Consider the following 13,041-nt stretch of genomic DNA (forward strand, 5'->3'; position numbering starts at 1 on the left):
ATTAGTACATGACACATATAGCTCAACATTTCAACACATACACTTTGTACTTACTTCATGCTTGTTTGGACACACAAACTCCAATGTATTGTCAGGGTTTATCACGGCTCGGTCTCCGCAATGGCACAGAGGAGGTTCCTCGAGTCGTCTAACTGCGGCTAAGTGCTTCTTCTTAGCCGTCATTGGAGGGGGGTTATGGGAAGGTGGAACCCACCGCTCGAAGTGCTCTCGTGGATATCGCACTCTCCACCAATCGTCGAAAAGGAGGTACCTGAGGTCAAACTTGTCTGCACCGTCGATCCACTGAAAGAAAAAGCACCTCTCATGGGACTATACAACAAAAACTCAACAAAATATTAGTAACCTAGTAATACAAATAAAGAAGAAAAATATACGGAAACAATTACTACATTAAAACGACTGCACGTGTAGAAGCAACGAGCCGCTGTGTCCGGATGTCTCGATTGAAACACGTCGGCCGGACGACCACAATCACAATTAGGGACAGAGAGTTCAGGAGGGACGGGGGCATCTTTGCTAGACTCGTCGGGGTACATTTCTCTAGGACGACCCCGTTTTCGCCATAACTGCTCCCGAAACATGTCTTCCATCTAATAAAACGGTTCAAATTAAACACCAATCAAAACAACGCAAATTAATATAAAATGTAATAATTTGCAATGCAACTAAAATATTATAAACAACAATTATAGCAACAAAAATATACATGGCAAACATACTTCTAACTAAATAATTAACCTTAACATTGACAAAATCATACTAATATCTTCACCATAGTTCCCAAACATAATTTTCCTACTAACCTTAACTCCCATTCATAATATCCTATCCACCATTCAAATGAAAATAAAATGTACGTCATTACCTTAAACTAGGACGAGGAGGGAGGGAGGCGGTCGGGGAATGGAAGGGAAGGGAGGGAGGCGGCAATGGAGGGCCGGGCTGCCGCCGTTCGTGGCGTGGCGGCCAGCGTGCTTAGCGACGGCGGTAGCGGGAGCGACGCCTAGGCCGCTTTGCTGCTCGGGCAGCGGGACTAGCCGCGGCGGAGATTATACCCGGCTCTGCCGCGCCAAGATCGGTGGCGCGGCAGAGCCCTGCCACGTCAGCGGCCAGCGCTTCTGGTCGCCGCCACATCAGCTCTCTGCCGCGCCATCATGCATGGCGCGGCACATGCATTTGGCCGCGCCAGGGCAATAGGCGCGGCCAAAAGTGTTAGTTTAAAAAAACCCGAGAGTGTTAGATTTAAAATTAAGTTCAAAAAAGTGTTAAAATTAAAAAAAAATCTTGTTGGATGGCCAGCAGGATGCTAGTTTTACACTTTTTAAAAAATAACATCTAGATCTACAATTATTTATTAAAATAATATTATTTCAAAAAAATTCCGGAATGCGGCCAACAGGTAAAGGGCATGGCTGGTAAACTGACACAGCTGTTAGTTGGCTTCGTCAGCACGTTCATTCGTCATTTGCCCGGTACTTGTAATCTACCATACAAAAGAAGGATACCTGCCGATCAAACTAACTTAAATTTGATCAAATTTATAGTAAATAGTATTAATATTTATTTTTTAAATAAATTTATTATAAAAATATGTTATGTAACTAATCTAATAATACTTATTATTATATATATACATATATATTAGTATTTTTATATAAATTTAGTCAAAGTTCAAACCGTTTGACTTCTCGAAAAATGAGAATTATATTCTTTCGTGGCGGGAGGGAGTATACCTTAATCTTGTATACCATCCCCTATCTCACGAAACCTGTACAACACTGTTCCCACAACAGTAATGCAACCAGCACCGTCGGATTCCCATCCTGTCGTCTCGCATCCTCCACGCGTCCAGGCTTCGAGAAACTCCGGCCCCTCCCTCTCCTCTCTCTCGGGCCCGAGCACGGCGCCAGTCGCTCCTCTCCCTCCCCCGACGTCGGCGCCCCTCGCTCTCCCTCTCCCCCCACAGCGACGCTCCTCCCTCTCCCACACAGCGGCGGCGCCTCTCCCTCTTCCCCATGCCGGCGCCCCTCCCTCTCCTACACAGCGGGAGCGCCTCTTCTTCTCCCCCACGGCGGACATCTCTCCACGCTCGCCCTGCTTTTCCGCATCTCCACGGTGACGACGACTGCTGGAAGAGCAGCGCGCCACCGTAAGCCGGCTGCCCAGGTCCTCTCGCCGGGACCTTCTTCGGCGAAGAACGCCCCACCGGTTATTCCCACCCCTTCTGTTCCCTTGCTGTTGCGCGAAACCTGAGCGCCTAAACCCTAACATATGCTTTCTGGCTATTTGTATTCGGATCTATGCCTACTACTAGCTTCGATTTTTTTTGTGCGAATTTACATATCTTCATTTTCAATAGAGATGGCATCCACTGACAAACCAGCAGGTTAGTAGTAGGTACTTTTCTTCTGTCAATTGAATAGAGATAGCATCCAATTAGTTTCATTACAAGATAGGAGAAAGAATAGAAGGCCTCTGACCTGCCAAAGGCATGGGCACAAACTGGAATGAAAATTGAAACCAAATTTTAGTGGAACAATATTCTTGCTTCTGTAATTTATAAGATATTATTCCTTTGGGCAATATGAACTCCCAAATGGAATGTACGCAATAAGCAGAGATAGTTGATCTCATCCTTTCAGCGACAAAATGAATTATTGTTCTCTGCTAAAATGTCATATGACCTTTACAGGAGAAAGAATTAAACAACTGCCAAGATCAGTCTCATAGAAGATATTTTTTGTTTGGCCAATCTGGGCTGGCATCTAAAATATACACAATAGGCACACAGATCATCTCCTTTCGGTGATAAATTGATTTATGAAACTAATGGATATTGCCATCTAAAATATACACAATAGGCACTGCCATCTAAAATTACTGTAACCTTGTGATACTCTACTTCTACTTAATTAAACACAGACGTGTCATAAGGGCATGTTCACGAAAAAAAAACCATGTAAAAGACTCGCTCCAACGGTCAAAGCCAGACAAATTAATTCTTTTTGCTGGTTTTAAAGATGGTTTTGTATTTATAAAAATAATAAAATCTGGTTTGCTATATAAAATTCATTAGTAATTTATTTTAATGAAATCAGAAAAATATGAAATTGGTAACAAATTTTCTACCTAGTTGGACCATTTTGGGAAATGTTCAATCTCATATACAGAGCATCGGATAAGAGTAGTAAGGACACACTAAACCGATATGTTTGAACACCTTCAAATTGGGAATTAAGGGAGGTTCAACTCAACTTCGTGGCAGAAAGTTCACTTGGTGGAGTGAAACAGAACCCAACTTTTTTTCTTCTTCTGAGAAACAACAGAACCCAACTGTTACCGAGATTTTTTTTTTTTTTGAGAGAGAGAAACAACCGTTACCAAGATAGACCACGTCTTACTCTTTTTTTTTTTTTATGAGTGGTAGACCATGTCTCACTGGTCCCTCCGCTGGAACGTCGGCGGACCAGACGGAAGTTGCGACCGATGGCCGAATATCAACCGGCCCACATTAACGGAGCCTACCTGAAAAAAGGATAGCGATCCAAGGCCCGTGAGTTTCCTAAAAAAAAGGAAGTTTCATCGTGGCCCAAGGTTTCGTCGCCCTTGGCGCCACAACTGAGAGGAGAAGAGCCTGCTGAACCGTCGTCGTCGCCGCCGCCGTGGATGCTAAGGCCCCGGCGGCCGGCCGAGGGATCAGGGGCCACCTCTCTTTCTTCGTGTCTTGTCTAATAATTGCACTAAGAGAGGCATTTCCATCATCTCTAGTCTTGTGTGTACTTCCTGATCGGCTTGTAAATACGGCGCAGTTGTATTGTATCTATGTGAATATAGATATAATACATTTATCATATCCTTGGTCTTGGATGGTAAATTATCCAAGAGACGGCAAATCGTGAATGAATGTGCTGACGATGACAAGGATCCAGATCCAGTCTCCTGGGTTTTTGTCTATATACGAACAATACAATATAAAAGACAGGGCAAGCCAACTAACAGCTCTGTCAGTTTAGCAGCCATGTCATTTCTCTCTTGGCTGCCTTGTGCTGCTCCTTCAATCGTACCACTACCATCCAGGCACCGGAGCAGAACCAAGACCCTGCAGAAGGTTCAGCATTTGGATACGAATACTGCTCGGATTCAGATGAGAAAACACAAGGTTTCCTTCACTGAAACTGAAAACATCACAGTCTGATGGCTCAGCTGCTGAACGATCGGCGTCGACGGACGATGTTCAGCTCTGCTCAGGCTCCGCAACGCAACAGACAGACAATTTGGATGCTCCAGGGAGTTCCCTCCCACGTTCTTGGGACCTTGCAGTTTGGTTCCTGGCGGTTGGCAACTTGGCATGGCACCGCGCCGCCGCCGCCCGCCGGCTAAGGGCACATGACGACGCCGATACGCGCCGCCGCTGGTCACGGACGGACATCGCATCACACCACATGGATGGAGGATGGTCCATCTCGTCCGGAGCAACAAGACTAGTAGGTGAATTCCGATCAGACCAACAGCTCGTATCGCGGCAACCAGAGCAGCTCACCTGACCTGACCTGACCTGAATACACATGGCGTTGCCATCTGCAGGTCCACATGTTTACATTACATTTTACATGCGGACCTGGCGATGATTCGCTGGCCTACCTGCAACTCCCCAGTTTCGCAGCGGCCATTCTTATTCCTGCAACGTCTCTCCTGTTCCTGCAACGCAAGGCATGTACAGTGCTGACACTGGGATTTGTTTATGCACCAAATTAAAGCGTGATGCATGAACCTTCCTTGAATTTGTTAATACTAATATACTACTGGATGGAAATTGGATTCTCTGCTCCAGTTAGTAGTATCTCATCAGTTACCTCATTCATTCATGCATGTCCATGACTCAACAAGCTAAAATTTTGCACCTGTCTTCGTCATCCCTTCCTCCTCCGATTCCATGGGAGCACTCCTCTCCCTCTTCTCTGCTTCTGCTTCACAATACTCCTCCAAGGTAACAGCTAAATTTCTCAGAGTCAAGCCACCCAGCATGCTTAAACAAATTTGTGTACCAGTAGAGCTTACACTTTCAGTTCCCTCGCTTTTTTCAAAAAAGAAAAGAGAGAATCGTTTGAGTTCGAATTGTTTCTTGTGTTACATTACATGGAGTTTATTTCTTCTTCCCTGAGTCAATGATCAAAATTACCTCTTGCTCTTATGTTGACGCGTCTGAGCTCTTGTTGTTTGATCACAAATCGCAATGTGTTACTGATCAGTGAGAGCATTGTGATTACCAGGAGCAGACGCCGCGACGTTCACCATCACCAACAGCTGCGGCTACACGGTGTGGCCAGGCATCCTCTCAAACGCCGGCGCGCCGCCGCCGTCCACCACGGGCTTCGCGCTGGCTCCGGGGCAGTCCGCGGCCGTCACCGTGGCCGCGTCGTGGTCGGGCCGCATCTGGGCGCGCACGCTCTGCGCCACGTCCGCCGACTCGGGCGCCTTCGCGTGCGCCACTGCCGACTGCGGCTCGGGGGCCGTCGAGTGCTCCGGCCGCGGCGCCGCGCCGCCGGCCACGCTGGCGGAGCTCACGCTCGCCGGCGGTACCGGCGGAGACGACTTCTACGACGTCAGCCTCGTGGACGGATTCAACGTGCCGATGCTCGTCGCGCCGCGGGCGTCGTCTGCGGCGGCCGCCAACGGGAGCAGCAGCTGCCGGCCCACGGGGTGCGCTGCTGACCTCAACGAGGCGTGCCCCGCGGAGCTGCGCGTCGCCGGCGCGGGGGGCGGGGCGGCGGTGGCGTGCAGGAGCGCGTGCGAGGCGTTCGCGGCGGCCGAGTACTGCTGCAGCGGCGCGTACGGGTCCCCGGCGACGTGCGCGCCGACGCCCTACTCCCGCTTCTTCAAGGCCGCGTGCCCCTCCGCCTACAGCTACGCGTACGATGACGCCACGTCCACCTTCACCTGCGCTTCCGCGGCCGGCGGCGGCGGCTACGACGTCGTCTTCTGCCCCAGCGCGTCCAGGTAAAATCACGAGCAAATTTGAAATGACGTTTCAAATCAAAACGAAGTAAAAGTCAAACGACCGGTTCAAATCCGCAACATTTTGGTCAGTCTGATGGACACGCGATTTTACGTCCTTGTTCATCCGATCGATCCATTGGTTAGTTTCGACGCAACTAGTTTTGAGGTCAATCATTTTGCTTGCGATCGCCCGTTTCAATCCAATTATTATACTAAAATAGAGAAAAAGGAGGCATCATCATGACGTGATAGAGCCAGGGCCGTCGTGCGCTTACATGCCATCGCGCAGTCATGGTCCTAATGCAATCTTTTAATTTTGATTTGTCCTCATTGTTTGATCCTAGATTAGCCGTAACAATTGCGTCTGAGAAAGTCTTCCATCCAATGCTAATTTCTTGTCTTGTCACTGGTTTATTAATACTCTCTCCAATAAAAATAAACATATCTTTTTTAGAGCCAGATTAATTTCAAAATAAACTAAATCTATGAAAAACAAAATCAACATTTGTTTATCTATGTATTTTTTTTTATAAGTGATCCAACTTGTGTGTTTTTTTGGACGGAGGCATTACGTTTGATCCCTAGCCTAATTGTCGCGGTGCTTGCAACCTGGCCGATGCAGCCTAAAATCCGGCGGGAATCCCGAGGCGGCAGGCCTGCCGCCCTCAACGATGGAGTTCTCTGGAGACACAGCAGGCAGCTTGACGACGACGAGGGACGCGGTGGCGGCGCTCCTGCAGACGGTCGTCGTCTTCTCGGCGATGGTGGTGGTCATCTGATCCCAACGACCATCGCCTACTGGCAATGGTTACCTTGCCAATTGGCATGCTTGGATGAGAGATTTTCTTTTCTTTTTGACATGCTTGGACGAGAGATTTCTTTTTTTTTTCCTTGGGATTTTCTTTTTCCTTTTCCTTTTTACTGTGGCAGGAGTTTGAACAGCTAGTAGTTCGATCGAAGAGTTGAGAGGTGCGGTGTACACATGTTGGTAGATTGAGCCAATTATTTTTTTTTGTTTGCTAAATATTAATATTAAGCAAGTAGCAACCATTTTTGTTTGGAAAAGATTCTTCATATTTCAACGTCATGTCCTTACATACAGATTATTCTACGTTAGTACCTACTCTACTCTGTTCTTAGTACCCTGTTCTAAATGGTAAGCCATTTTAATTTTGTTCGGATTCAAGACTATCTAATTTTGACCACATTTATCAAAATTTACATATACATATCAAACAAATAGAGAATGAAAATATATGTCATGATGAATTATATGCATGACGATCTAACTAATATATGGCTTCATGGTTTTAGTACCATTCTATAAATATGGGAAATGTTTAATTGAGAATAAAATTTAGAACTTAAATTAGAACAGAGGGAGTATAAAAAATTTGGTGCGCCATTCTATTGGTTAGCTCAGTAAGACTGTCTCCGACAATCACGACCCAAAATATAAGATCCATTCGTTCTTTGGGTAGCGCTACAGGCAAATGGTTCAATACATGTTTTTTGTCTTCTCCAACAACAAAACCCAAAAGACAACTTTTTTTGCAAATGGGTCTCCAGGAGAGAGGATACTTAGATTTGGGTTATGCCTCTCCTAGCACCCAAAATAGGTCTTTGTCGATGTTTCACCACCGATAGCCTGCCACGGGGGTATCCGGGGCAGTATGTTCGGGCTTCGGCGTATGCTGAACTCGATGGTAAACGCAAGAGACAGTCGATTTATCCTGGTTCAGGCCCTCGATCGTAGATCGAGTAACGACCCTACGTGCAGTCGGCGTTAGCCTTTGCGTTGGATTGATTATGAAGTGTTGTGTTGTACAACTGTCGTCCTTCTCTCTCAGGAGCCCTACCCTCCTTTATATAGTCAGGAGGCCAGAGTCCTAGTCGGTTTACAATGAGATTTCCTAGTAGGATTACTTAATAGTTCTACTACTAAGATTACATGGGACGAATCCTAGTTAAACTAGATCTTCTCCCTCCCTTGCGGGGTATCCTGTGGGTCCCGCATCGACAAGCCCCCGAGCACTTCATGGTTGAGCTCTAAAAGTCTCGCTTTGCTCCTTCAAGTCTTGTTGAGTAGGAACAAAATGTCATCCGAGCGCTTTCTGGAGTGAAACCTTGTAGCGCTTCTTGGGATCTTCGAGTGGTGAGTGCTTTTTGAAGAAAAAGTACATCCATCTGGTTGTAGCCCCCGAGCCTCTTGCTATTTGGAACAAGGAGCTGGAGGATCTTGTCTTGAAGTTGCTCTGATTGTTCGTTGAAGTTTTATCAAAAAGAACTCGAATATGGCTCGTTCCGGGTTCTTTTTGTCGTAATGTCTTGAAGTGGTCTGCGTTGAGGAAGTCTTTTGGTGACGTGCGCTTTTTCGAAGAAAAAGGCACTCACTGAGTGTAGCCCCCGAGCCTCTTGCTATTTGGAACAAAAAGTTGGAGGGTCTTGATCCTTTATGTTGTTTGAAAATTTGTGTTCTGAAGTAGTCCCCGAGACTTGGATTATGTCATCATCCGAGTAGTTTTTGCGGCATCTTTCCGAAGCGGCCCTTTAGTCTTGGATTAAACCATCATCCGAGTAGTTTCGCGGCATGCAGCCTTCGAGCTTATGTCCGGGTTCTTTTTGGGTGAAATTGCATCCAAGTAGTTTTTGCGGCATCTTTCCGAAGCGGCCCTTTAGTCTTGGATTAAACCATCATCCGAGTAGTTTCGCGGCATGCAGCCTTCGAGCTTATGTCCGGGTTCTTTTTGGGTGAGTGTAGCCCCCAAGCCTCTTGCTTTTGCTTGCAAAAGTTGGAGGGTCAAGATTCTTGTCTTCAAAAAATTCTGGGACTATGTATCCCGCAGCCCCGTGCTTTCTCCGAGTTCTTCTCTTTAGAAAAGAAGTCGGATGAAGAGTCTTGATGTGTCGTCGTCGTTGTAGTCTTGAGTTTCTTGTATTATTGGTCCTTTGTCTTTGGTTCCGAGTCTCCGGGAGTAGCCGAAGTGAAGGCTGAGCTCCCTAGCTTAGTGTTGATTAAGCTATGATGCTGGCCGAGCCCCCGAGCGTATATCCGTGTTGTTTTGTTCAGGAAGAACTCGGATGCGAGGTCTTGGCGTATTCTTTGATAGTCTACTGTTGTCAGATGTAGTTGTATGGTGGTGGTTGAGTGTAAATGCCTTTTGTTCATGGGTTGTACTGTGCTGGTATATTCTTCCGAATATGCCCGTCTTCGAGTACTGTTTCCTCTCGCCTGAGTCATCCATTATTGAGTCCTGTCTTTTCACTGTGTCCTTTGTTAGGCTTATTTCGTTGGTACTCCTAGTCCATGTGCGCCGCTCCTTTGGTCTATAAATACTGCCCTGGAGTGCTTGTTTTCATCCATTGGACATTCTGTTGAAACCTTCATGGTCATGAACATGGTAGTTTGTGAAGTAGAGCGGCCCCCTGGCATATTTTGTAGTTCCTATGTGTCTTGTCGTAGCTGGAGGAAGTCTTGTGATAGGGATTAGAGATAGGCTAATCCCACGACAGCATTGTGCCAGGATGTATGTGGTGGTAGTTGGAGGAAGTCTTTTGATGTGGGCTTCGTTTCTTCATCTGGCAGTTCTGGGTTGATCCTCGTCGCCTGTCTTGAGACTGTCCGGTGCAGATCAACACCATATCCAGCATCACATCGGTCTTGGGTAGACAGATGCCCGCCGGCCTTCTCTGCTCCGTGTTGTCTTGCCGTGCTGCCGATTTCCGCCTTGGATGCACTGCGTCCGTCCTTTGAAGAAAACAGTGTAGCTGATGGTGGTTTGTCCTTCCGAGTAGCAATTTGGGACACGTAGTCATTCCAGAGCCTAGCCGTGTCTGTGTTCCTCTTTGCTACTTTGCTTTTCATGGTGCCGAGTTCGTTGGGTCTTGTAAGATTTGTAATCTTCTATTTTTTGAAGTCGCTTGTAATGTAACGAATCTTGTCTTCTGAGTTGTCTTTTATTTTTCTGTTGTGATCCTTGTCGTTCATGAGATTACCGAGTTCTTTCTTAAATAACCGGGTTCTTTTGTTCCTTGTGAGGTAGCCCTTTCTTTCTTCTTGGTTTGACGGGTTGTTCTTGTAGCGATCTGATAACCCTGCCGTGGTGCTGGACGGATAAGTCTGAAATCTGCCCGTTGGTTTATACCGTTGTGTGGATTCGTGCCCTCCATCGTTTTAGCTGCGTCGGTAAATGGACCGTTGCGTTCCCACGCTGTGTTTTAACGGGCCTTGTTGGCCGTTTGTATCACTGAAAAATCTATTTAAAGACCTTTTATCTTCCTTTCCCTTGCTGCCCGGCTCTTGCCTTGAAACCCTAGCTTTCAGAAATCCACCGCCGTCATCGTCGCCGTCACCTGAGCACCATCATCCTAGCTTCATCTTCCTTAGTGCCTTTTTTGCTTCCGCCAGTTCATGGGAAAGAAGAAAACCGCAAGCAAGTCTCAGGCGACCTTCGTGGACGAGGAGTCATCCCTTTCTTTGATCGAAAACCAGGAGTTCGTGGCCATGAGGGCTGCTCAGAAGGTTTGGCCGGCTCCAACAACAAGTGAAGACCAGCTGCGCGAGCTCGTCAGCGACGGCTTGATCCAAAGCAAAGTCATCGCTGAATGGAGAGTTCCGGGCGAGCATCGGGTTCTAGCTCCGGGTCCTGGTGAGATTGTCCTCTTCGTTTCCTTTGTTCGCGCCGGACTTTGCCTTCCTGCTTCCGCTTTCCTTCATCAGTTTCTTGGTTATTTCGGGGTTAGTCTGAACCACCTGACCCCCAATGCCGTTCTCCATCTTTCTATTTTCGTTCATCTTTACGAAGCTTTCCTTGGAATCCCTCCTTCTCTATCTCTTTTTCGCTTTTTCTTTCGTCTGAAACCTCAACCCCGCCGTGAAGAAACCAGTGTTCTTGGCGGTTGCGGGATTCAGTTTCGCCAGGGTCTCAAAATTAAGTTTTTTGACTATGACCTGGTCGATTCTGTAAAAGATTGGCGTGCCGAGTGGTTTTACGCTACCAATTTGATTCCTTCCCTTGTCGTCCACTCCGGATCTGGTCCTATGGTGAATGACCGATGGGACAAGAAGCTTGAGTCACCTGCTAAGATTCAAGTGATCCAGCCACTCCTTGATAGGATTAGCATGCTGAAACAGCAGGGTTTGACCGGCTTTGGTATTGTTTCGAGCTTTCTTCGTCGCCTTTGAAAGAGCGGGAGCATCTTGGCTTTGAGTATTCTGGGGCCGAGGATCCTTCACGCATGGTCCCAGCTCTTGAGCTGACCGGTGAGGAGGTACTCGAGCGTCTCCAGAAGATGCTGAAAGGAGTGAGCGTCATTCCTCCTGCTGTCTCCGAGTTCTCAGCCAACAACCCGCCCCCAGCTGTGAGTTGTCTATCTTTTTGTTTGAGTACTTTATGTACTCTTGCTGCATCCGTTCTTGCTTAGCTTTTCTTTATCTCGGTGTTTTATCCTTTTTCGTAGGAGCTTGGGCGGAACTTTGTCGACCCGGTCCCTCTTGATGTTCTCCCCGCCGTGGCGGAGACTGGGGATAAACTTGCTGGAACTTCTGCAATTAGTAAGTCCCAAACCTCTACCGCCCTTCCTGGGGTTTCTTCCGGATTTGTTGATGTATATGAAGAATATGTTCCTCGTCTAGTCCCTCGCGGTCCTCGCAGTGTCCCGAAGAGGGGGCGAACGGATGGGTCTTCATCTGGCCTACCTGTCTCCAAGAAGCCTCGCAAACCAAGTACTCCCTCAGGTACTCCAGTTGTTGCTAGCATGCTCTTAGATGAGCACATTTAATACTCTTTGTTCCTTTATTTTCCTGTTTCTCTCTTGAACCAAGTACTTTTTATCCTCTTTTCAGCAGGTGCTCTGGTTTCCTTGGCTGAGGAAGAAGAGGATGATGAAGTACCCCTCATCATGCGGCGGTGAGTTGTTTTTCATATTTCTGTTGCATTGAATTTCTCTTCTTTGTCTTAACTTTTAGTCTTGAACTTTTTGAAGTAATCGGAGGTCGGGTGTGAGTTCTTCCGAGGCTCCCATGCCGACTTCTTCTGAGGCTCCGGGGTCGAGTTCTTTGGTAGCCTCGGTACCGAGCTCTACCGCTCCTCCAGTGCGGAGTTCTTCTACGGCTCCAGCTCCGGCTTCTCCCGTGGCTCCGTTGTCGGCTATCCCGCTCCCGTCGCCGGGTGGCGGGGACGTTTTCGCCGTCGTGGTTCCCCCTGCGAGGCCTTCTCTTAGCTTCGCGAAGAAGAAAATGGTTTGGTGAGTAGATTCTAACTTTATCTTTTTGGCTTCTATCTTCCTTCCTCTGGTTCTTATCGGTGCTTCCTCTCTCATTTCTTCATCGACTTCTTCTCTGCCTCCCGCCGTGCTAACGAGTTCCGAGCCTCAGTACTCACAACATTCTGTTGATGAAGTTGCCGCGGGGGCTTCGGAGCTCCCTGGCGAAGTTGCGGACTTGGCCGCTCTGGAGGTGACTGTGGCCGTCGTGCCGGGTCCTTCTGAGGGTTTGGCTCCGGCTTCCCTGGAGGTTGCTTTGGTCGCTCCTTCTTCGCCCCAGCCAGCCTCTCCTTCCCCTTCTCTTGCTTTCGGCGGTCCCTCTTTTTCCGGTGACGTGGTGCAACAGTTCGATGCCACCCATCGGTTATCGGAGCTGACCACAGCCTGGGGGAGCTTGTCGACTCTCGCGACTTCTTTTGGTGAAAAGCTCCAGGTAAGTTTTACTGCCACTCCTTTTTTGCGTGCTTGTTTTTCTTCTGTCCTTACGTCTTGTTTCTCTTTGCCTCTTTTTGCTCAGTCTTTCTCTCGTGATCATTCTGGCTTCTTTTTCTCATCTGAAAATGAGAGGAAGTTGTCTTTGGAGGTGGATGCTCTGAAAGCCGATCTCGACCTCCTCCGGGCTGAGTTGGAGACAGAGCGTCAAATGCACCAAAAGGAGGAGAAGATCCTTCATGCCCAGGTAGTGGAGACGGAGAAGCAGAGAGATGCCGCGGTGGAGTCTGCGAAGAATGAATGCAAAGGTGCCGCGGGTTCTGCCTG

General features: G+C 47.7%; 1 protein-coding gene across 1 annotated transcript; it reads left to right on the forward strand.

The window, feature by feature from the left end:
* Nucleotides 1-1,407: 1,407 nt before the first annotated feature.
* Nucleotides 1,408-6,797, forward strand: LOC136531519 (thaumatin-like protein 1). The gene is made up of 6 exons (XM_066524172.1): nucleotides 1,408-1,420; nucleotides 4,225-4,505; nucleotides 4,606-4,731; nucleotides 4,909-5,008; nucleotides 5,292-6,018; nucleotides 6,641-6,797. The coding sequence occupies exons 1-6, from the start codon at nucleotides 1,408-1,410 to the stop codon at nucleotides 6,795-6,797; spliced, it is 1,404 nt and encodes a 467-aa protein (XP_066380269.1).
* The last annotated feature ends 6,244 nt before the right edge of the window (nucleotides 6,798-13,041 follow it).

This window comes from Miscanthus floridulus, unplaced genomic scaffold, assembly GCF_019320115.1.
Source record: "Miscanthus floridulus cultivar M001 unplaced genomic scaffold, ASM1932011v1 fs_365_5, whole genome shotgun sequence".
NCBI classification, from domain to species: Eukaryota; Viridiplantae; Streptophyta; class Magnoliopsida; order Poales; family Poaceae; genus Miscanthus; species Miscanthus floridulus.